The sequence below is a fragment of the Aspergillus alliaceus genome (genome assembly GCF_009176365.1).
Source record: "Aspergillus alliaceus strain CBS 536.65 unplaced genomic scaffold BDW43scaffold_2, whole genome shotgun sequence".
Classification (NCBI taxonomy): domain Eukaryota; kingdom Fungi; phylum Ascomycota; class Eurotiomycetes; order Eurotiales; family Aspergillaceae; genus Aspergillus; species Aspergillus alliaceus.
The window spans coordinates 1,674,501-1,699,153 of record NW_022474685.1 but is presented as its reverse complement, the minus strand read 5'-3'; the positions used below and the strand labels follow the sequence as shown (position 1 = coordinate 1,699,153).

At 47.6% G+C, this 24,653-nt stretch overlaps 6 protein-coding genes across 6 annotated transcripts; 1 reads left to right on the top strand and 5 right to left on the bottom strand.

Annotated features, from left to right (window-relative positions):
* Positions 1-743: 743 nt before the first annotated feature.
* On the bottom strand, positions 744-7,513 carry BDW43DRAFT_261204 (uncharacterized protein). Its single transcript, XM_032040282.1, has 3 exons — positions 6,594-7,513; positions 1,519-6,534; positions 744-1,470 (listed from the first exon to the last, which is right to left on the bottom strand). The coding sequence occupies exons 1-3, from the start codon at positions 6,942-6,944 to the stop codon at positions 835-837; spliced, it is 6,003 nt and encodes a 2,000-aa protein (XP_031906119.1). The 5' UTR covers positions 6,945-7,513; the 3' UTR covers positions 744-834.
* A 1,834-nt stretch (positions 7,514-9,347) lies between these two features.
* On the bottom strand, positions 9,348-10,379 carry BDW43DRAFT_261202 (LysM domain protein). The gene is made up of 2 exons (XM_032040281.1): positions 9,972-10,379; positions 9,348-9,911 (listed from the first exon to the last, which is right to left on the bottom strand). Exons 1-2 carry the CDS (start codon positions 10,210-10,212, stop codon positions 9,634-9,636), a joined length of 519 nt encoding a protein of 172 aa, XP_031906118.1. The 5' UTR covers positions 10,213-10,379; the 3' UTR covers positions 9,348-9,633.
* A 4,460-nt stretch (positions 10,380-14,839) lies between these two features.
* Positions 14,840-16,613, bottom strand: BDW43DRAFT_261200 (DUF3431 domain-containing protein). Its single transcript, XM_032040280.1, has 3 exons — positions 15,695-16,613; positions 15,075-15,644; positions 14,840-15,017 (listed from the first exon to the last, which is right to left on the bottom strand). The coding sequence occupies exons 1-3, from the start codon at positions 15,997-15,999 to the stop codon at positions 14,960-14,962; spliced, it is 933 nt and encodes a 310-aa protein (XP_031906117.1). The 5' UTR covers positions 16,000-16,613; the 3' UTR covers positions 14,840-14,959.
* A 219-nt stretch (positions 16,614-16,832) lies between these two features.
* Positions 16,833-17,800, top strand: BDW43DRAFT_261198 (uncharacterized protein). Its single transcript, XM_032040279.1, has one exon. It carries the CDS (start codon positions 17,479-17,481, stop codon positions 17,647-17,649), a length of 171 nt encoding a protein of 56 aa, XP_031906116.1. The 5' UTR covers positions 16,833-17,478; the 3' UTR covers positions 17,650-17,800.
* Positions 17,801-19,089: 1,289 nt separating this feature from the next.
* BDW43DRAFT_77139 (Rab family GTPase) lies at positions 19,090-20,420 on the bottom strand. The gene is made up of 2 exons (XM_032050495.1): positions 20,263-20,420; positions 19,090-20,179 (listed from the first exon to the last, which is right to left on the bottom strand). The coding sequence occupies exons 1-2, from the start codon at positions 20,306-20,308 to the stop codon at positions 19,353-19,355; spliced, it is 873 nt and encodes a 290-aa protein (XP_031906115.1). The 5' UTR covers positions 20,309-20,420; the 3' UTR covers positions 19,090-19,352.
* Positions 20,421-22,489: 2,069 nt separating this feature from the next.
* BDW43DRAFT_306155 (putative MFS monosaccharide transporter) lies at positions 22,490-24,202 on the bottom strand (the record flags this gene model as incomplete). Its single annotated transcript, XM_032045964.1, has 3 exons — positions 22,490-23,318; positions 23,387-24,035; positions 24,109-24,202. 3 exons carry the CDS (start codon positions 24,200-24,202, stop codon positions 22,490-22,492), a joined length of 1,572 nt encoding a protein of 523 aa, XP_031906114.1.
* Between the last annotated feature and the right edge of the window lie 451 nt (positions 24,203-24,653).

Genomic DNA, 24,653 nt, shown 5'->3' with positions numbered 1-24,653 from the left:
CTATGGACGACTATATCAACTATCTTGAGCGCTTCTCCTTCTCTTCATCTAATGGGTAAAGCCTTCAGGGGCTGAAGAGTTGGTGATCCGGCCAAGCCGCTAAAGCGATCACGTGTCTCCTATAGATTCATATCAGATTGGATTGGATTGATGGGGCAGTTTTGGGGGCATAGCATACGCGCTCTGATTCTCTATCATTCTGGGGGTCTGTGGTGCTTTTATATAGTGCTAGTGTTTTTTATGCCATGCTGGGTTTCGCTTCTGAGGGCTCAGGCAGCATAGAGTGTGTCATGATTCTTTCGGGACTACCGGAGTTTGGACATGCGGATTTACACTGTGGCGTGCTTATCTCCGGTAGAGGTGTGTCGATTGCTTGGCTTGGGAAGGAGATTCATGATTCGCGAATTGCTCTATTTCCTATGTATTTTTACGTTTTAATTCCTTTCTTTCGTATCTCAATGTCTGTTGGCGTTGATGGTGTTTCGCTGCTTGGTGTTTGCGGTGTCTCTATACTCCATACTGCTATAGTATACTTCTGCCCATTGATTGGCTGCCGATAGTTATGTCTCACGTGGCCTATGATTACGTTGACCTAACATCCAAGCCAATTGGTGGAAACTATACTACTGTAAGCATGGGTTGTCGTACGTTATGAATCTCTTGCCTGACTATTCTTTCGCTAAGATGTGAAATGAATCTGAAGGTTTTCTTGGAGTCAATAAAATTCAAATATACCATCGAACATTCCATTAAACTGGTACATATTATTAGAGGAAATTAATTTACAGTAATCAGCAATATACAGAAGAGCACAAACAACCTAACAACGTTAAATCACAAAGCAGTTATCGAAATACGTTTGGCTCCCGCATTGCCATTCAGCAACGCCGATCCACTGGACTGCCTCAGGTGGTTTTGATGCTTCGCCAGATCCTCAACATCCAAGCTGAACCGACGGGGCCGCTGCCATATGCCCAAGGACTCATCGGCGTCAGCCACCGCTTCGAGCTGCTCTGTCGACAGTCCGAACTTGGTGGCGATCTGGTGCACTCGCTCTTGTGCGGCCGTCGCATCGATAGCAGCGCCTTGACCCTCCTTGGCAAGCCGGGCCTGGGCATGTTGAAGCAGCTCCAGATGTTGCGTGACGGCCTCGACGGCACCTTCTTGGTGGTCCGAGTCACTGTTGAGAAGCTCTGCGAGTGCAGTCTCGTGCAAGGCGGAAGCTGCCAAGTGGTTACCCGAGGCTGTGTACAGACCGGACAGCAGCTTGGTCATCTCCAAAGTGACAGGATCACAATTGCCCCAAACCTGGCGCAGGTTATAGCAGATGTCTTTGCCAAGTTGTGTGGCGGATGAAACGCGACCACGGCAGAACCGAGTCTCAACCAGTCGGCGCCCAATCCACACAACAGCCGGGAGCGACCAAGTCTTTTGGACGATTCGCGAGGTCCAAAGATCGGTAAGAATGGACTGTCTTATTAGCATATTCCTTATCCTATGTTTTGGAAACGTGCATACCTCCAGGTCTTCAAACATTTCATGTTCACCTAGAACAGTGACAAGGTCGTTCAACTCTTCGAAAGGAAGCTCAGTGAACTCTAATGGAAGCTCCTTGGTCTTAGTCATGATCTCTTCTAGCAGCATCTGGGACTCCAGTTTCATGTGTCTTTGAGTCGTCTCATCTATGCACTTCTGTGTCTGGTATCCGTTCAAGTACGAACAGAGCTTGATAGCAGTGAAGATGCTTTCCGGTGTACGTAGTCCATCGGTCAGATGCGCGAAAGAATGGAAGACCCCAGTTACATCTGCTGCGTCCTGAAATTGCGAGCGGTCGCAAAGACCTTTCACCATCCTGGTGGTAGAGGTGATTATATTGATATTATAGTCATCCTGGAGTGATTCGCGCCTGCAGACACCATAGAACTGCTTCACAGAGTCCTTCTGCCGCAGCGGCTGTGCGATAGACAGGTTGTTGCAGAAATAATCGTAAAGCTTTCCCTCAGTATCCTGGGCAGAGCTGTGGCGCTTCTGGTTGGTTTGAAGCCTATGAAGTTTCTCACCAGCAGCCAACGTTGGCATGAGGTCATGACTGGACAAGCTCCGCTGGAAGGCATTGTAGACTTGGCCTTCGCGGGACAGATCGTCAAGAATCTGCCTAGACGAGCGTTGCTTACCGAAGGCTTCCTCAAAGGCAGCAACAAAGACAGCTGGACGATACTCATTGAGAGATTGCCGCTGAGCAGCAGGTGTCTCATTGATTACACGCTGATGTAGGCCGTCAATGAGCCGGTTGCCTTCGTCAATATAGCCCAAGTCTAGATAGATCTGGGCTAATGCGTGGGCGCGGTCAACCAACGCCTCATGATTGGCAGTAACGTGTACCACTTCATCAACGTGGTCATCAAGTAAAGCTGCGCCCTTACGACGAGCTTCAGGGGACTCTTGGACCGCATGCATCCGGGCAATCTCACGCAACCAAAACAGTGTGGTTGGAGCGGAGAGACCTTGTTGCTGCTTGGCCAATGCTAGCTCTTCAGCATACAGGGAGCGTGCAGGTTCCGAAGTGTCCTTCTGGCGGAGATACAGCTGCGCCATTTGGTGCTTAATGCTAATAGGGAGAGGCTCAGACATATCGGGCAAAGCACGCGAACTTTCCGAGGCCGACACCCAGTCGTGAGTGTTTAAGACCTGGTGGTAATTATTAAGAGCTTCCCCGGCATGTTGATCAGAATCCGCACAAAGAGCAGCGAGAGTGAGGGTCGCATCGCGCGTTCGTGCGTCTGTGGGCCCATATAGCTTGCGGCACAACTGCTGATGCTGGGAGGCAACCTTGTACCGCTCTGCATAGCTTCCATTCGCGGCACTGTTGCTCAAAAGTTCCATATAGCCAGTGTACGTCTTAGGTAGCAGGCCCTCAAGCAAAGCACGGTCATAGCCATCCTTTTCATCAAATCGCACAAGCGTGGGCCACAGATGCCGGTAAACTTCCAATGCAGAATCCCATTCTTTGTTTTGCACGTAGATGTTGACTAGGGCCACCGCAGCCCTCACCCCGGAGGAACTGACCTTGCCATCGCGGAGACAGGCCCTGTAAATATGACGGTAGCTGTCCTCAGCTTCGCCCTGCTTGTCCAAACGCAAGGCCAAGTCTCCTTCATAGTACCGGGTGTCGATAGTATGCTTGTCGTGGTCACCTAGCCGAGATCCAAAGAAATCACTGACTTGGTGGAGGAGCACCAGAGCCTTTTGGAACTGGAAGGTAGTCTCGTAAAACTCAACCACGGTCTTCACCACAGCGGTAACTGAAGGTACAGCCACCTGGTCCGCGGTGATAGACGCTTTGAAAGCGTTACCGTATACAATGGAAGCAGTCTGTATGTCCAGACGACGGAACAAACAATACGCATGATCCAATGCTAGGTTAGCCAAAATAGGAGCCTCGCTTGAAGCGAACTTGGCCTTGGACTGGGGATCCTCCACTGTGGGCCATGCATGCTTCAATACTGCCCACGCGGTATCGCTGCCCTCACGCCACTCCTCGTCACGAATGTGTTGCGTTGTGAGCTGGTGGCAGAGTGTCAAGAGCGGAAGGGTCCGCTTCCCGGCGCCCGAAGACGCGATAGAATCGATTAAGCCGGGAAGAAGCTTACTCTCTTCAGGGGATAGAGCTCCCATACTCTCCACATTACCCTGAGCTGGGAGCGATCCCCTGACTAGTGACTCGGCTAAAGTAATGGCCTCCGGTGAGTATTGTTGGCCACTATCGTAGTAATATTTCCAGATTTGGAGGGACAACGCGCGATCCATATCGTCCAAGCCCATTTCGCGGGCTTCAACACGCAATTCGTCTGCTCGGGAGGCCATCTCTGGAGACCTCACGCCGCCGTCTGCCTCCAAGTCCGCCGACAGCTGGCGAAGAATAGCAGTTGCTTCATCAGGGCGTCGCTGACGGCGCAGGAACTGTGAGTAGTAGAAAGCAACCTTTGTCTTCTGGTCCCATGCAGAACTCGTGTCGATATTGCGCGCTGAAAGGCCAGACCAGAGTTTAGTCAAGACGGCTTCAGCCCTGGCAGGCTGCTTGCTATCTTCGTACATCTGGGCCAAGCGTAGCGAGTAGGCAACGCGGCGTGGGTCCGTGGCATCCATGGAGCGCATCATGGTCTCATACTTATTGCGTGCAATCTCTAGCGCCATCTCATCAGGGGGCGCTATGTTGAAATTCTGAGTAAGGAAATCGGCCGCCTGCATAGACTCGGAGGAGTGGGGTCCATAGGTCATGACTGTCTGGCGATAGAACTGCTTTGAGGTGTCGTACGCAGTATCATCTTGATTGTTGTTTTTGTAGGTTTTAACCAGACGGTCAAGGTATTGCAGACGTTGAGCAAAGCCGATATCGGACGAATCCCACCCAGCCAGTGTCATATCACGCAGCGCGTCGGTCTTGAAGCCTACTGCCTGGTTCGCTTTACCACGGCCCTCAGGGGTTACCACAAGGAGTTGCTCCAGATTGCGGGTGATAGAATCCGATGGACCAAGTTGCGCCCGGCTGCGCATCCAAGCATCATACAGATGATCATTGGCCCAGGAAGACTTAGCTAGGTCTGCTGCACGTGCACTTAAAATCAGACTTTGCAGCAAAGCGGGGGAGTCGCCGCCCAGTACAATGCGGCGCACTGTAACTGCTAGACGATATAGATCCACTATGCTGGACCGAGAGAATTGAGACTCCCGGTTCGTCAGCTCCAGCTGAGCAAACAATACTGATTCCGGCATAGCTCGGCGGAAGGGCTGTGTAAACGTAAGCTCGTCACGCTTGGAGCTAGCTATTGGAGATGCTAGCATGTGGGAAAGCCAGTAGCGAGCCGTATACTCCAGCAAGGTATATGCGTCCAAGTATCGGTCACGAGCGGTGACGCGGAGCTTATCCCAGGAAACAGCAGTTTCGCCTGTGAGTGATCTGCGAACCCAAGCCAGGGAGCGAATTAACAGATCATAATGTGCCTCAGACAATGTAAAGGGTACTTCTTGGCCCATCAGTGCCCGAGCCTGGATATGTTCCCGAATCAGATGATGCCGGAAGGCGACGAATCCATCACGGACAGAGATCAGTCGAGATAGAGGATGGAAAACTTCACGCTCGGTATTGGAGGGACGAGATGCGACCTTCAGAGTCTTGAGGTCCACTGCTAACAGCTGTTCAACTTCCTGGATGCGCAAAGGACGTTCTGAGGCGATTAGCCAGGCGAGGAGGCTTTGAGTCCCCACTCGGTTGAGTTCAATACTATGCAGATGTCGATCAATCACGTCTCCCAAGGTATGGGGGGCGGCTTTCACCGCAGATTGCATCTCATGAATCGTTGATAGGTTTCGGATGGCCCCAATTGTGAGCTGGGCCCACACGAAGCAGCCTTGAGCCCGGGGGGCAATAGCAGTTGCTAAAGCATCCCGCTGGTATACATCCAGACCAGAGAATGCTGCATCGGCTGCCATCATATCACCTAGTGTTGCATGGAGGTCATGCTGTGTCAATGGAGCTGTCATCGCAATCTGGTGAGTTGTAGTGCTCTCCCGGAGAGGCATCTGCGAAGCAGCGAGGGGTCGACTGAAGATGATAAGCTTGGATGGTGTATTACGTTCAGAGACAGCATCCTGAAGGCGTTGAAGGAAGGTGCCGACAGTAATCTCCGAATGCTTTATCTGGTCAATACCGTCGATCACTAGCAGATAGTGCATATTAGACTGTAATGCTATCCGAATAGCAGTCCATAAGTGTTCCTCAACTTGCGGGTCTGGCGCTCCTGTAGTTGCAAGCTCTAGAGCCTTCGTGACTGCGGAGAGGATGGACTCATGGGTCTTGCGACTAGTCACGGCGTGGTCGAGAATTTGGCTCAAGATACCTTTGAGGATGCTCAACGGCAACGTCGTAATAGGCACATCAGATCTGACCGAGATGGGAATAACGTTCCAAAGGTCAAATTCAGACGACTGTAGCTTTTCCATGGTCCACTGAGCCAGCGCACTCTTTCCTGAGCCGGGGTTACCTGTGACTAGCATCATATTGCGCCGACTGAGGGTAAACGTAGTCAAATGCGGGTCAAACCATGCAAATGAACCATCCGCCAACGAGTGGTTGTGGCCTTCTAGTAACATATGCAGGGGACGATCTTGCAATTCAAGGAATTGATAGATAGCGGCAAGATCCACGGGACTTTGTTGTTTTGGGGCCCCGGTAGCCAAAGCGACCTGGGACATTCTCCGCCAGTGGGTAGTAAATCGATTGAAATAACAGAAGAAGGAATGATTCACGGCTTCGCCCATGGTTTGCCACTGCTGGGCTCGCTCTCCTTCGCGATATTCCATGGTAACATGCATGACAAGTTGCAGCACGTGGGCAAAGATCTCAGTTACCTCTTGCTGGAGGGCTCGGTAGGTTTGAAAGTAATTTTCTAGTTGAAGAAGCAATGAAATTCCCATTGTCACTCTGCCATACTGTCCAAACAGGCCATCGATAATGTCGACGCGCTCAATGCCCAGCTATAAAAGTCAGTTAGTCTCGCACCAAACTTGAAAAGAGTTGTCTGTCAAGGACTCACTTCGAGTTGTAACAGAATAGCACCCCAGATCATCATAGCTCCCTCGTCTGCCCCGTCCATAAAGCCGACCACGGAGTCTCTTAGCGAGGCTACCGCAAAGGCTAGGCGAGATGCTCGGCGTAGGGCCCCATCTAACCTACTACCATCTGGAGGCATACGCCGTAGTCGTTCTGCGGCAATGGCATCGAAAAATATATCCATAGTTGGAGATTTAGTGCGAATCTCATTTGGAGACATCCCTAACCGCGTCGGACACTCCTTGGAGACAGACTCCAGTGTCTCCCGGAGGAGCGGCAACGAGTTAGAGTCCCCATTGACAGCACTGCTCTCCATCACCTTTGAAGAAGACATGCTGTACAATCGGGTTACTCAGATATAAAGTGCATTAATTGGAATTTTATTATACTCCCATGTGCAGATTAAGGGTGGTTATATGAGATGCGATACAGTCCGCGGCAGTCCCTTGTTAAGGGTAGGCACCTCATCTCCGGGACTCCATGCAATCCTGACATCATGAGTTAGATTCCCCCAGGAATGGATTCCAGCGCTCATCATAGATTCTCAAATTCATCGGCGACCGTGGTTCACAGAAGTTAATAGATCGAGAGCTCGATAATGATTGTCGGATGTTGGGGGGAAAGGGCAAGGGTTCAAGGAGAACCACATGAAATCAGCGTAGTCGTGGTGTCATAGGAAGTCATAGCAGTCATTCTTCCCTTTAAATATTTTGGTTCGATGCGTCATGGTCCGTAGTGTTGAAGTACTGATGTCGATGACATCACAGGGCTCGGGTTCCCCCTTGGAAACATGTGCGATCTTTGTCAAGTGATCCAGTAAAGTAATCGGATTGGTTGAGGTAACAGATAAGGTTTGTGCATTATCTCTCTAATACAATTTCAAAAGCAAGAAGAGTAGAGAACTCGTGGCTTTGTGCATTATGTTGTTTAAATGGTCGGTGATATTTGGAGGTTGGAACTTTTTCCCATTATTTGACTTGAGCAGCACATGATTACCATGATTACATGCCACATGACATTGTTACTATACAATGTTTCGGGGTTTAGCATCGATTAGTCCGTTATCCAGTAATTTAAGTATCACCTCTCACCAATACTGATAGTAACAGAGACTGTCGAGAGCCATACTGAAGGGCGAAAATGTATATCCACGCAGAGTATGAGACATAATTAATGGTCACTATTGTTCTCTAATATACTACCTTGTAAATTCAAATGATACAGCCTTATGTATAGCTTCAATTCCCTCTTTTCTTCTAACAATTAACCTCAAACAATGTCGTTGCTGAAGAGATCTGTAAACAGCCGTGCCCAGCTGACAACCATAGATACATGTAGGTTCTGGCCTCAAATTCACGCAAATACAGGTACATTATTGTATGTTCGGTCATAACCGAGCATTACTGAACATTATAACTGCGAACACGGATTAACTGTCATGCCACTTGTACGAAAACAGATCCAACTCGTTCAGTCTCAGCTCTGTCCAGTCCCTCTCACAGCATTGCCGCAGAAACCAAATGTTCCATCGCACTGGAGATCTGACTGTAGCTCATTCACAGTGAATAAGGATACAATATCAAGGTTTCGAAGGATGTCCCCTACAAAGTATCACACAGCAAGTATCGAAAAGGGTCAAGGTCGAGCGGTCGAGATTTATAGCAGTATCCAAGTTTAGCTTTACCCTAGCTATATCCAAGGTAGCGAGACATTCTCGACCATAGGTGAATTTAGGAACGATTTGCTTTCACCAATCAAGTAGGAGATCGAAGGGTACTCGAAGTATAAGCCATTTCTTATCGCATTGGCTTTACAGCAAGCGTTGCGTCAACACTGTCCAACAGTCTTCCAAGAATAGTCATAGCTCACATACTATGTACGGAAATTGTGGCCGACCATGTATTTTTGAATCTTACAAAGCGCCGGTTACAACTAGAAAAGCCCAGTCACCATCCACATCCTTCATACAATTCAAGCTGCCTGGATATCCATCAATTACCTGATTCAGCAAGCTAGTCATTTTGCAAGTATCATTGTCAAAAAGATGCAGTTGCACCATCGACACAAGTATGTAAGCGCTTCGCTTCCTATTCAGCTATAGCTAGGCAAGAAGGTTTCTGTTATGATATACATCCCAAGATGCTTATCTGTGATTAAAGTATCATCTCCGACAAATACGATCCCTTGGACTATCCTCAAACTATTTCTGGGATCTAGGAATGTCTTCGGTTGCATACGGAACATTGCGCTCAATATGCAAACGCCATGGCCGGAAGGTTTCGAGGCCAATGCCGAGGAAGTTGAATTATCCGATTTTTCGGATGAAGAGATCGACAGCGAATTTGATAGAAAGAGTGAGGAAGCTAGGGAAGACATGAACAACCATATCGACAAATCAACTCGATGGCCAGAGGCTTTTACGAAGAATGTCTTGAGATTAGAGGGAGAGGAGCAACGGCAGACGCTGTAGGATTGTACCAAGCAGACTTCAGTTACACATGGAAAGCTATTGCTGATAGTTCCCATTTAATTACAAAACCCGGGAGTGATTGGTGAAAGTCGCGGAAGCAGCCCGCTATGTGGTTCGGAGAGTCAAGGAGTTCGTGACATACGCTATCTCCTGCATACGGCAACGCTTCGAGGTTTGCTAATTCCAGTGACTAGTCTGAAGCTGTAGCTTATTTGCTAGTGATATCAGGTTTGATAGGAAGGCAGTCAAAAGGGAACTATTAGGATATTCAGACAAAGTATATCGTTCATTTGTATCACTGGTTTCCCCTGTGTATCCCCAAAAGAAGCATATCAGTAGATATCCTATGCTCTTAAGACACTTTTTCTAGCTTTGTCGCACGCAATATGCATACCATAGGCACATTAATTATTTTATGATACGCATATACTCCCTTAATGCCATGCCCATCCATTAGATTAACTAATCAGAATAATCGTATAGCGTTCTCTGTATCCGCGCACCAAAAGACAGGAGACTATGCCCCATGCTTCGGCATAAGGAATGACTTAAACTAGACGCCTATGCACACGTAGTAGTCCACCCACAAATTAGTGCAGCCCGCGTCAACCTTTGTGTTCCACTCGCGGAACTGGGCGAAGGTGATGCCCGCAGCAGTATCGATCGAGTAACAGCTGTCACCCGACTTGACCTTATAAAACTTCTTACAGTCTTTCACGATACCAGGCATTAGTGGCTCCGGAGTAGATGTGGGATCTGGTGGCGAGCTCGTTGTCGTGGTGGTCGGGACATGGACGCAAACATAATAGTCTAGCCAGAGGTTGGAGCATGCTAGCATGTCGGGGTTAGGAGCAGTTGAAGCAAGTCATGCATTGGAGAGAGAAAATATACCCGAGTTAACACTTGGATTCCAGGCTTTGAATTGAGCGTGGGTGATGCCGTATTTGGCCTCAATAGTATCGCACTGATCGCCGGACGCGACGAGATGGAACTTGTCACAGTTGGACGGCACACCCGGTTGGGTCGGCTCGCAAGTGTCGGCTTTGGAAGCTCCCGCAGAGGAGTTGCAGACAACGCTGGCAGACAGCAGCTGTGAAAGCAATCCCAGGACAACAGCGATCTTGTAACCCATGTTTGGAATTAATTATTTGAGCTTTTATGGTAGGGGAGAGAGAAAGTTAGTTGGAATGTGAATCATGCTTCTTGTCCATGCAGTGACAGGTCCTCTGCCCTTATACTTATACCTCCACATACCCCTGCAGGGTTTTAGCCATACTGTAACCGATTCATTAAACTCTCGGCTATTCGAGCATTCTTTCCGTAACATTGACCGTTCTAAATGAGTGTGTAGCACTAGCTGGGGGGACGAGCGCAAATCACGTCCGGGTACTAGGATCCTTCATCTTACTGTATGAGGTATGTTGCTGCCGGATGGATGCATATCCGTGCCCTAACCATCAAGAAGGGGACCCCTCATATACTTGCTCTACAATCGTCCCACCCAACATGAAGAATGGCTTTCACTAACTCGGTGCCCTGGTGAGGCCTCTGCAGAATGCGGGGTCGATGTACGGGATTTATCGCAGCCTATCGTAGCCGTGTCCAACGCAAATCCGGCCCTTGCTACCGGATTGACCGCGATTCTAATGATCCCCCCATGGTGACATCGTGTCATTCCCTAGCTTCTGCCAAGAACTACTAAGCATGCGCCAATATGCGGTTTTAGATATGGTCCACGATCTTACGGGGCAAGTTTCAAATGCTTCTAGTGGCAGATTCTATTTTAATGCAGTTAGTCAATAGGTCCTTGCACGAACAAGATGACAGGTCACACGAAAATAGCCTGTATGAATCATGCAATGCCGTAAGCAAGCAATCCAAAAGTCGCCGGGTACCACGTTCCACCAACCAGTAAGTGCGCTCCAGGCGCTGCATTCTCGGGGACTGGGCAGCTTACCATGAGAGACTATACAGCGCGTGCACCAGTGGTCAGAGCCGCCGAAATGCTTGCTGCAGCCGCTGAATCAATCTTGACCTTACAAGGGCTGGGAGGAGGTGTTGTGGATGGAAGAACTCCCAGAGGGTCCGTCGGTATACGCTTTTGCTTCTGTGGACATCTAAAAGATTCGTGACCTTCCATACCTGAGCTGGTGATCGATCGTAAGTGTCTTCATCCATAAGATCCGGCTGCAAAAGGCCATCCTTGGTAAAAAGTACAGTCAGTAGGGGCATTTACCCTTAGCGTTAGCCATCGGGGTGCTTATTTCCGGGCCCCTGGAAGCAGTTATAGTGGTCCAGGGTTAAGGAGGATCAAAAGGTTCCCTCAATATCCATATGGCCGGTACTCCCATATAGGAACTATGGGTCGCTGTTGGAGGAATTGATTGATAACGGACGGGTAAGACCTCCGACATGGATACTCTACCGGCATCGACTGTTTGCTGCCTGATAGTCCATGCGGTACTCGGGTCGAATCTCTGTATGAGGCTCGGGTTTGGAATCGCAAATATGATCGATGTCATGCCCCCCACGGGGGGTTAGGTAGTTAGGTATCGTCACGCGGAAAGATGAAGGTTTGAGATAGGACCAGAAGAAGCCAACCCTGACGAAGGAAGTCCATGCTAGCAGGTAGTATCAAGGGATCGCAAAATTGCCCAAGCTGATGGAGGCCAGAAAGACGGCGAAAGTAATTTCGTGATATGCTAGTCTAGACCTCTGAACGGGGTGGCAGAAGTAACACCTGGTAACCTACCACTACATGAACCGTTACATTGTATATGCAGCTCGTAAGCCCCCAGCACTCACTCACTTGAGAAAAGCTAACCGAGTATTAGTATGAAAATACTGTCCAATCAATGATCCCCATTCAGCTGCATCGAATAAGATCAAATGTCCAAACATCGTACGACAGCAACTTCCCCGCTAAGTGTCTTGATCCGCCTCCATGCGCCCTACCCGATCCCCGCAGGAGGCCCAAACGCAGCTCTAGATAGCCTAGGGTATATTCATGGATGGTGAGCTGATGACCGTTAACCCACCGGTATTTCGAGAGCGTGGTCTTCTCAGAGTCACGATTAGCCAAAATCTGGACACTAGAAGTCTTACGGGAAGTGCCAACGGCCCGAAATTGCAATCACAAAAGCAGAAAGGGTGAGAAGAGGCACTTGTGCAGGTATGAGAATATCTTTCGACTGTCGAAGTGGAGAACAACACGAAAGTCGTGGGGAACCGCCCTGAAGGATGAGAAAACAGGTCCTTTGCTTGCTTCTCGTTCTTTTTACGTTATACATTCTTCTTTCTTCCCCACCACTCTTTCAATTTTCCTTTCAAGCTTCCATGTTAGAGAGTTATCCAGGGCTCAAAAAACCTGTCAGACCTAGCTACAGTGGCAGAGACATATGTCTTGTAGCTTGCAACCTCGCAGGACCCAATGCGGAGAACGCGATTGCCAGCTCGTCTCATGCACTAACGGTGTCCAAAACAGAGGCAACATTGACTTCCACGTCGGCATGCTGGAACCTGTTGATATTATCACCGATTCAGCCAAACAATTTGACGGGTCCGGTAAGGTCGGCCTCAATGGCGAGATGAATTGCAGGGGAATTGTTAAGGGCCAGAAGATTGAGTGGGACTTGCATTCGACTTGAGCAGCTTAAGTTTAGTGTTATATCCCGGCTTATCTAGGTTGTATAATCTAGTTAGATTAGTATCAGTAACCCAAAGGTAGGGACGGAACGGTCATTTTCATATCATTGCAGCTGACTTTACAGCACCACCTTCCCTGCTATCTAACATTGCATTTATAGCCTAATAGGACTGAGATACGTACGCTTGTGGTCTACATGCAAGATTGATCTTACACAGACACCCTTATTCCCACTCAAACGACGACATCGCAAATCCACATATCTACCAGCATAAATACATCCTCTCTCGCATTACACACCCCCAACCAAACCAAACAACTTACCGAAGACAACTAACCCCCAAAGCTACACATTCTCCTTAACAAACTCCTCCAACAACTCCAACGAATTATTCCCCACGACCCGCATCTGATGCCAACAGTGTCCAACATTCCCCACATGCTTAACTAAACCCGAAACCCTCTCAAACCCCTTCTTACAATTCGGACATTCGTACGTAAACGCACCCCCCTCATCTGCATGCCCCTGGTACCGATAGCCCCTAACAACCAGCGAATTGACGCCACCCTCCTCTAGGTGGCCCAGGATCGAAAGGACATTCTTGAAGGTCCTCTCACATCCTTTCCCATAACACTGCATGGTTTTTGGCTAGTGGACTTCTGAGTGCTGATTATTTATGGGGCTAATTTAGGTTAGGTTCTGCTGAGTGGTGTTCGGTTTGGGAGATTTGTGATGGGGGACGTACCAGACGGAGGTTGTTCTCGTTGAAGGTCTTGTCGCAGTCCGGGCAGGGGACTTGGTGTTCGTTTCTGCGGCGGAGTTCGGCAAGGGGGTCGCGGTGGGCGATGAAATAGGGTTCTTTCTTGTTGGTCCTGATTCTTTGGTGTTTTGGTGGATTGTTGGGGTATGGAGAGGAATATGGGGAGGGTTAAGAGATGGTTGGCTCTGGGGGTGACACCCAGAGTTGGGATGGAAAAGAGCTTTCTTTGTTCATTGCTGTGATTAGTTAGTCGTTGGCTAGTCGTGAGTGCTTGGTTTATGACTGATTGGTTAGGGTTGTATAAGGTATTGAGGAAGGTGATATCAGTGATTCCGCTCAGGTTTGTATAGAAGGTTCTCTGACATACTCTTTTTTGTTTGGGTGGGGGATGTTAGGGGACCCATGATAAAAGGAATCCGGTTCTGGTAGTATATATACACGATGGTAGATCTAATCAAATACTAACATCCTTAAGCTCTTGCTTTTGCGAAGTCATATAGGTAACATGTAAGTACTATCAACTCTGCATAGGGTATATCAAGGACAACGATATTATACAGTATAATAGACTAAGGCTTCACTTTCCAATAATCAATTTAGCAGAAACAGGTTTCAGCACGACTCTCAAGGAGCCATTCACTTAAATCTTCATATTAGTTGCTCCAAGAATACCACTAGATCAGTGACTTTTATACCGTAGAAAGACCTGCCATATGTGCTACGGCCAGTTCTGTGAATGAACTGCATAAGATTCAGTTAGTGGGAACTAAATTAGGGCAAACTTTAAGGCATGTCATGACGGTGGGAGATAATTGTTATAAAGCAGTCCTTGTTTCATCTGTTATGAAAGCTTAACGGTAGAATGTCAATGCCTTAAGTTGATGTGGGGCGTTATCCACTTCATATCGATGGAAATTTATAGAGATCTCATTCGCTCGGATGTTCCTTCTTGAGATTAACCTGAGCACCGACATTTTTGCATAGTCTCGAAATAGCACGCGCCACTCTAGGCTTCCACATTAGGGGGTAATCCATAGCAGTAGGAGCATTACAAAGAAAAAAAAATTTTTTTGCAGGGATTGCTATCTGCTCAATTGTCCCGCAATCATGAACAAGAATGTCTTAGGTACAAAAATGGAGTTCTGGATGGGCTAGTTGTAAACTACTACTACCCAACAGATGCGTTGAAACCAGCGCCAAGCTACTAGTTCCAACAACAAAAATGCTTAGCATGCAATCATAGTATAGGCTCCAGCCGACAATTGAACTGCAACGTACAGTTCAAGATGTTCATATCAGTGTCGGTAACTTTTGACTAAAAGCTTCAAGCATGTACAGGTGATACGTTCGAATACCGTTAAAAAAAAATAAAATAAAATAAAAAATAAAAGTGGGAGAATAAAGAAAATACAATATATCGTGACGAGACGCAAGCGGAGAAAAAATAAAGGAGGGGGTATTATATACAAAAGCTACCAGAAGTATGGGTTTCCATAGACGTCCGCATAACACTGCAGCGAATCGGGACAGCTGGAAAGGAAATGAGTTAGCGCGACAATACCAGCATGGGCGTACTTGTATACTTACTACACCGGATCCTTGCCAAAGATGATATGCCAGGAATACTCCATCACTCGCGAGGTGACATCATCCGGCAAATCGTTGGTCAAAACCCAATTATAATACTGCATGTACTCTTCAAACGGGCGCTTCAAGACTTGGTCGCGCGAGACCGCGAACTGCGAGCAACATGGTGCGCCAACGACTTCGGGAACCTCGGTATTGTTGAAAAGCTCCTTCCAGGCCTGCGCGTAAGCTGCCTCCGTGGTCTGTCCAGGGCGAGGAGGGTTCCGTAAGGGCCGTAGCTCTTCTGGACATCCCGGTGTTTCCTGGCATCGGAGGTTGGCGTAGCCATTTCGCTGAACAAAGTCGGCCTGGAGGTTACGGATCGCCACGACGTTACTGTATTCCATGTTGTCGGTGTGCCACGCACCGGGCCAGCCGTCTTTGTGGCTGTGGATGAAGACGATGAGCGAAGGGAGGTCATGATAATGCTCGATAATATACTGGAGGTACGCTAGACTTTCGCGTCCTTTATTGATCGGCGTATGACGAGCCGCATTCAAATCATCAACTGTATAGATGACGTTCCGCCATCTGGCCCGTCAGTAAACAATTAACCCCGCATACGACAAGAGATTACTTACTCATTTAAATCATTAGCGACCCACGATGTATCCTCCGAGGCCAATTTCGCCATCACAAGCGCTCGATCGTTGGGGACGATAATCGGGGTGGTCTCATAAGTCTGAGGGGAGATAACATCCGACTCCGCAAATGATTTCTCTATATCCTGATTGTTGCTGTCGGAAGCGGCTGGGCTGCTGCCGAAGCGCCAGAAGGACGACAGCGAAACACGCGAATCATCCTGTATCGAGTCAAGATGGCGCTTGATCAGGAAGATGGCGAGGATCACAAGTGCGGCCGAACCAACACGGATAGATAGTCTCATCTCATAACATTTAGTTGTCAAATCGACTAGATGATATGTATTGATTGATAGAGAGGTTCCCGAGAGGAAAGACGGTCAGAAGTGGGTGATTACGTGTCGATGGTAATTATAAGGGAGAACTTTTAAGCGGTATGGGTTACATGAAAAAAATAAGTAAAGCGAGGTTAACCACAGTAGGTAGTGCGAGGTGAAGAAGGAAAACAAAAAGAAAGAGGCCCGGAAATTAGCTTGGGAATTGGAAGTGATTAGGGTAGAAAAGATGACAATAGCGATTATGAGGCCATAGGATCAAGAATGCACTGGAGAATCAATCGCAAAACGGAGAGAGTGAGGAAAGAGAAGAAAAACATGAAGGGAAAAAAGAAAAGAAAGAAAATCAAAAAAATTGTGAACCAAAGAAATGGCCACGATGCCCTCAAAGGGAAAAATGCTTATCACTGGAAGTGTTGACACGCGGATTGGTGGGAATGGAAGGGGCGAGACCTGGAAGTGATCTGCAGGGGCCTTTTGATTGCTTTGTTGCGCAGTGTTGAAACGAGTTCCATGTTCCTGGTATATTACCTGAGATGAGGAAGGATTCAATCTACGACTGAATCTGTTGTACAAAAGCCGGCTCTTCTCATTGACAATCTTACAATTCCCCCATAACATTGGTTGAATCTAACGTTGACCGTTTAATTAATTGTGTTCTCTCACCAATTGTTAGGTAACCTAACTATAGTTAGGTTAGGTTACTATGGCGACTTAGTCAGCCTCCGTGACTCGTTACTAGCTTGGGACTAAAATAACCATACGCAACTACCGACCACCTCTCTTTCATTCTCCCGCCTTCATCTTGATCGTCGCAGGCGGCCAAACACAACTCCGTCGGCCTCCGAAGTCATGTCTCTTCTCCCTCTTGGCATAGAAGTATATCTATCCCCGGGGTAGGCAGGATGTACACTGTTCAAAACTCAACACGGCCGCGCCGACGTCGTTCTTCTCCTTCGGTCAAGAAGGCCCGAAGATCCCGTCTTACGATGCTCTAATATGGTTACGATCCACAGTGGATGAGTCTACCTCTAACGTCCCACTCAACCTTCTAGTCTGACTGGTCGATGGTCCGTGACAGTGGCTCCCTTAACGCCATCATTTTATTCTTTGATTTCTCCATCTCGTCATTAACGATTGATTATACTTCGAAAACTATATACCTTATTAAATAGTGTTGAAGGGCCAAATGAAAGATTACCTGAAACAATCCACATAGGATCTGGAAAACATCATCCTGCAGGAAGTTGGATATCCTTGTCCGACTATCAAGCTCAGAAATGACCGAGAGAGACCCCTAAGGGACTAAGGGTCTAGGATTGTGTATCCATGACCCGGTGATCGGCATGTAAAGTCCCCGTTTACATCCAGGGCCAGGATTCGCAACTTACCACTGCGGAGTTTTCTCCTTGACTGAACGAAGCAAATATTTCTCAGTCCGGCAACAAGATGACGACGCTGGACATATGGTTGACATCGGTTTCTCTCTCATGTTTTTTTTTTTTAATTTATTTTCTCCAGGTCTCTCTCATGGAGCTCGGTTTTGTTTTTGACTGCCAGGGGAAATTTACTAACCATGCACGGAGCTTGTTTACACTTTCCAGGGCCTTCTCAACCTAACTAACGATATAGGATATTCACTACGTGGGGGAAAAGGGAAGATAACTATCAGAGAACGTCTCCGAGCTTCAATCTATCATTGAAATAAATACCGAAAGTATTATAGTTAATGAACATCAAATGTAGATCTACCACTATGCGGGAGATTCCCCCAACGGTTTGGGTATCTATAGCCGCCTTTATCTTCTTCAATATGACAAACTCACATACAATCCTGGTAGTTCGACTATCTCTGTAGTTTACCTTCTTTCCCCATGTCCTTCACCTTTCCTTTCCTTCGTTACCATTACTCTCGTTCTAAGTTTGCCCCCTCTCATGCCTGCCAAGCTTCGCTCTAGTTTTTATTACTAAGACCTTGCTGATCTTGTAGGACTTTCTTACTCTATCAAATCTCATTTAGCAGTCACTGCAACCTGGCTCCATCTCAATGTGGTGTCTTCACATCCTGTGCAGGGTATATAGCACCGAACCGCCGATTGCCATAATATATCCCTAACATGCTCCATAAACAGTCAACAGTCCACGCCTACCTATCAAATACCAATGATACATATTACACATACAAAATACCCCTCTCAAAACTGGATTCTTGCCAATCTCATGTCCGAACAATAACTCCAAGACGTAACTAACGATTAGGTAGTTAGAAGATAGCGTAAAACCACGGCCTCCAGGCAACGTCAAGAAGCTACCTAGCCCTCCGGAGACAAGATATCATGTACTATTGCGATGAGATTTCAGGGATCTTTTTTCCTAAACTTCGACAACATCCGTTGATCTGCAAGGGTTTCCTTGGCGCTTTGGGGGCAGTTGTATGGAGACTTGAAGTAGATAATAATTGGTGTTTCCTCTCTAAGGTCTAGTTCTTCACCTAATATACGAGGAACACCTTCTGGAGGTCTGATGTACGATACTGATAATCAGGATTGATAAAAAGTATCAGTACTGTATGTGTACATTGACAGGATTGGTAAGATTTAACTGCAGATGGTTTTACTTAGTATCAACGCTCAGCTTCTGGGGTTTGTATTACCAATTGGACCCGACCAAGATGAGGTGTTCTCTAAATACCCAAAAGCTCATATGTCGTTCGCAGTGCATGACACGTAGATACCTCGGGCGCGGGGCAGCTTACATTTGGTGGTTTGGGCAGAGACGATGTTGCCGTTGTCTTTAGTGAAATCAGGTGTTTATATTACTGAGTTCACAGTGGTGACGTTTGCATATAGTACCTACAACCTGTCACTTGTTTTTTTAGCTGCGCAGCTGCACCTCATTGTTTAATATATACCCTCACGCTTTGGGACAAATCAGACTTCGAGTCGTATTCCTAGTCATTCTTGAAAATGTCAATATGAACATGCAAATCACGCTTTAAACATAGCGGAGGCGCCTGCGCCTCCGTCTCGCACACGTAATCCATCCTGCCTCGTACAGGAATGACTGACTTACAGAAAACGGCATCAACGCTCTTCACAAAAGGGGTAACAAAGAAAAGTAAGCCAGGGTAGAGATTCAAAAGAGAGGGGAAAGCTAGAAAAAGAGAAAAGGAGAGAAGAGCGAAAGGCTTGCAATATGCAATACACGATTTATATAATATCAAAAAAGAACGCCAGATCAATACAATGGGCTGCGAAAGTACCGAATGTAAGTGAATGTCGAGATGTTCCAAACGCAGGAACAAGGGAAACGGTGAAGAGACTTTAGCAGCATCTTCCCTTCTTTTTCGTAATTTCGATTCTCTCGTCTATTTCATCACCAACGCTACTCGGCGGAAATCCAAGCCAGCTCCGACGCTTGTCACCATGGCCCAACCGAAAGCTGCCGTTGACATCGAGAGGCGGGCCTACCGGCGATGTCACGCCGTCCATTCCAGATGCAGACCCTTGGGACGAGGTAACCCCGAGTTGTTTATTGCGCTGCTCAACCAATTTACGTGTGATGACCTGAAAGACCTCCTCGATGCCCTCGCCATCCTTGGCACTGATTTCATGACAACAATCCCATCCAATGTCCTGTCCCCAGAATCCGCTGCTGCGCTTGCTGTCAAGGCCCTGCAGTGTAGTGCTAGACGAATGGCTGACGCCGGCAGTCGGGGGTGGTGTCGACGCTTGAGATGGATACAGCTGTTCGGCGACGTAGGCGATCGTGCGTTCAAAGGGAACACGGCGACGTGATGGGTCCAGTGCAACAATGTCCGATTTCGTCCCGACCACATGGATGACAACGGGATCCTCGTCGCCCAAATTGTTCTTCAGTTCCAACAACCATCCTGTCATTTCCTGGAAACTCTGCTCGTCCGTAATATCGTAACACAAGAGGCAAGCGTTAGCGCCACGGTAGTACAGCCTGGAAATGCTCCGAAACCGCTCCTGTCCGGCCGTGTCCCATATTTGCAGACGGACAATTGTATCAGAGGCACTGTCGAGAACACGCTTGGTAACGAAGGATGCGCCGACGGTGGACGCGGTTCCTACGGGGCTGAAAGCATTCTTCACATAGCGTTGGACAAGGGACGTTTTGCCAACACCTGAAGAAGAAGAAGAAGTTGGTTAGTCGCGACGCGGGAAAGAGTGGGTGACACGGGAAAATCGGTGAAGCAGCAATCCGTACCTTGCGAGCCCAAGATGACGATCTTGGCCTCGAGAGACGAGCTCATGGCGGGGTAGACGCAAAGGCGGGGCCGCTGGAAAGCTGAATTTTCATGTTCCAGCAGTATTAATAGTAACCTTGTGAGGAATAGAGAGCAAAACAGCAACGATAACTACTGCGTATGCAACAACATGCAGGTCCGATTAGAAGGGAAAAGAAAAAAGAAAAGGAGATTAAAAATCGAACAAAAACTGGAAAATAAAAAATCCCGACAAGCGAAATGAAATAAGAATTACGCAGAGAAACGCGGACAAGTCGGAAGATGGAGAAATCTTCCTGAAAGCCAAAATATGTGGAAGGATGGGAGAGAAAGGAACGAGATGGTATTGCAGTGGTCGATGGCGGAGGCGAGGCTCAAGGGAATTTTATAATTATAATACCAATCAATCATCACCATCCTCGACGCCATCAGTACAGGGCGTGACAGGGCGGAGTTCAATCAGCTGACCCAACCAGAAATCAGGTGTCAACCTCGTTTTCATTATTTCCACATTGATTCAATCGTTGCCTTTTCTCACTTGACGGTTCTTTTTTTTTTTTTTTTTTTCCTTCATCTAACAATAGATAAAAAGCGACATGAGAATTATTCCCCAAGACACAAATCAATCTGGTTGCTCTCAAGCAAGGAGACAGATACCTTGCATTCTTAGCCCTACCATGAATAATGGAAACCTGATCGAATACGAACCAGAACTTTTTTTCTCGAGTTGTAGGCTGTGCCCAAGTGATGCATAACAAACTATATCAGTTCCGACTGTCATTTCAATCCACACCACAAATCTTTCAAATACAACCCCCGATGATGTCATCCGAGACCAAACGTTATTGAACATCCACCCTTACCTTCTGGAATCATACAAGCCCTCCATACAAAAGTAACAAAACGCCTTCGAACGACGTTATCATCCCGTAATTCCCAATCTTACCTGGGTAACAATCCAAAATTACCCCATTCGGCAGTACGCAGACCCGCGGTTCCGTCGTGGGGGAATATAAGGTTAAATATTCCCCCCGTTTCAAATACCCATAGTATCCATCCCGTACTCCATAGTTCCCCATCACCACCTTAATCTATTCCCAGAGATGACACTTACTGTTAGGAGCTCACACTATTGATTTGATCCTTTCCCCACACCACACGTGGGGACTGAACTGTCTGAGCTTAATGAATTAGAGCACATGGACCGTGCTAAGATCAGTGCGTTTCCTAGACCCTTGTTGGTTGGGGGGGGGAACTAGTTTCGTTTGCATATTGGAAATCTCAATTAGGAGGGCGTTCAATTTATGCTGTATGACGTACATCAGCTTGGATATGCTTTAATCGCTTATTTTGGATTTTGGATTTCGTGGGTGTTGATGGTTGGTGCCTGTTCTTTTATGTAAGTTGACAGTGGAGAGGGTTTGTACTATGCGGGGCTTTTTTTTGTAGGAGAGCTTTGGGACAGAGTTGTCTGTATGATGTCTCAGATAAATCCAAGATTATATGGTCCTGATTTATGCGTCGTTTATGGTTATGGTCTTGTGGGTGATCTTGTCTGTTGTACTTAGGTCTACGCGGCACGGGTTCTAATTGGCGGTGGTCTATTTCGATGGCGTACTAACAAATAACTACTAACGATGGGTCAAAGATTGGTAAAAGATGCGAGTAGCCCGAGGACAACTCTGGCATGCATGATTGGTGTTGGTCGTTCGTCCTCATAATCATGGTTCTGGGCTTCATTCTCAGTTCGTTAGATGTCTGTCATGCTTCACAGTTTCTACAAGAAATTAATAAAAGATGGAAAATGTAGAAAGATTTCGATGCTTTAGTTCATAATCACCAAGTGCGATGGTTCGATCGTCAATAACGATCTTCATAAGTATACACATGTCTTGCTCTTGGCAATGAAAATAAATTCCATAGCATCCGTTCCACGGATAAAACTCAGGGGTAGTCATATGTAAAAACCAAGCAAATCAAACAGGGGGAATCTATGCAACAGCCACTCCGACTTGGGGGCAAGCCGCAACGCCGAATCGATCGGCATTAAGGACTTCAAATAGGAAAATGGTATATAGAAAAGGCAAACAGGCAAGAAAAAAAAAAGAGCCTTTTACAGGCTTCTGGGTAGTTGAGGATGTCCCGTCTCCTTAACAACACCCATATTCTTTTATTTTTTTTAATTTATTTTAAAAAGGATCAATCCATTTACTCCGACGTCGAAGGGGAGTACTCGGCAGCACCAGCCTTCTCAGGATCCTCGGTGGCGTTGCCGAATCCGTATTCGTTCGCCTTCTGCTCAATCTCCTCGTCGGAAAGCTTGGGCAGATTCTTAGCGGCCTTGACGTAGCTGATGTTCTCGGTGTATCCCTTGGCGAAGATGATATCGATTTCCTCCAAGCTGCGGTTGGCAGTCTCGGGGTAGAAGAGCCAGATGACGGGGATGAACAGGGCGTTCAGGGCAGCGAAGAAGAGGTAAGTACCCCAGCCGATGTGGGCGATCATGACGGGAGTTATCATGACGACAGTAAAGTTGAAGAGCCAGTTGCTGCAGGTGGAAACGGCGTTGGCCTTGGCACGAGTTTTGATGGGAGACAGCTCAGCAGGGTACAACCAAGGAAGAGGAAGCCAGGCAGCACCGAAAGCCGCCATGTACAAGAACAGACCAAACACAGCACCCTTGGAAACCTCCTTATCATCGGGGATCAAACAAGCAAAGGTAATAATCATAGCAATAGTTTGGATAAAGGAGCCACCCAAGAACAATTTGCGACGACCGATCTTCTCAATGAAGAACCAGGAGAAGGTGGCGAAGATGGCGTACACAATCATATTGATACCACCAATCAGAAGAGCCTCATCGTTGCCCTGGTGCAAGGACTGCTTAAGCAGAACAGGAAGGTAGTAGATCACAGCGTTGCAACCCGAAAGCTGTTGGAAGATTTGCGAAGAGGAACCGATAAGCATACGACGCAGATGCTGCGAACGGCCACCAGTAAGAAGGTCCCTGTAGCGAGTAGTCGCACCAGCGCCGGAACTATTGCCCATGTTAGCGACAGCCGCACTGGAAATAATGAATATATAGACCGAAGGCTTCAAACTTACGCTCTGATAGAATCGATGACGAGGTTCTTCTGGATCTGGGTCTCCTGGTCATGGACCTCAAAACCACCAAGGGCAGCAAGCACGTACTCGCCCTCCTGGATGCGATCCTTGGAGATCAAGTAACGAGGAGAGTCGGGGAGGAAGAACATTCCGACAATGATAATGACACCGAAGACAATCTGGAAGGCAATAGGGAAACGCCACACCAGGTCAGGAGGACCATAGTGAGCTCCAAAGTCAATCCAGTAGGCAATGGCAGTACCAATAGCAATCACACCACCCTCGATACAGATCAGCAGACCACGGTTGCTGGTCTTAGAACATTCAGCCTGGTAGGTGGGAATTGTAGAGGTGTTCATGCCGTTACCAATACCAGTGATGACACGGCCGATGAAGAACTGGAGCAGAGGAATGTGATCGGCAAATGAAGTGACCTGGATGATGACACCAACGATCATAACAATTGCTCCGGAAAAGATCATCCACCGACGACCAGTATGGTCACCGAACATCAGGGCGAAGATGGCGCCTGCCAAACAACCCAATTCGTAAACAGCTGTAACCAAGGCTTGCATTGTATCATCGTCCTTTGTGGCAGTGAAGACATCGTTGAAAGCCTTGTCACTGATAATACCAGACATGACACCCTCTGTAGATAGAGTGGTTAGCCTTTCTCCCCGTCAGATGAAGAGGCGGGCGGGCCAGTGATAGTGGTAACTTACGGTCATATCCGAATAGCAAGAAACCCATCGTAGCGACGGTGGACACAGTCAACGACAATGGCTTGCCCGACATACCAGCAAAGGAAGGCGCCATGCTGGGCTCTGTGTGCTTGAGCCGAGGAATAAACCAACAAGTGTGTACACAGTTCGATACAAGTCTCCAGTGTAGAGGTAGGAGATCGGGAGACGGTCGCTATCTTTTCCCGGAGGTATCGTTCCGTTCCTTTCCTTTTGCCTGAGGAGCGAACCCTAAAGAGATTGACGGGGATAAAAAAAAAGACAACAGAGCAAACGCGGAGAAGTCGGGGGGAAAAGGGGGTCTTTTCTACTTCTCCAGGTACAGGCAGTTGTGGCGACCAGGCACGCATACTGGTCGACCATCTGGTATTCCCACCAAAGTGATACTCCACCAACTTACCAATTTTCATAGTCAGCCGTACCATTGTTTGTTTTGTGGATCAGGGGACCGGATGCATCAATAAAGCTGGTTTAAGCATTTTTTGGGCCGGTTCGCAAGGGGCTCCACAAAACAAGTGGGTCCGATG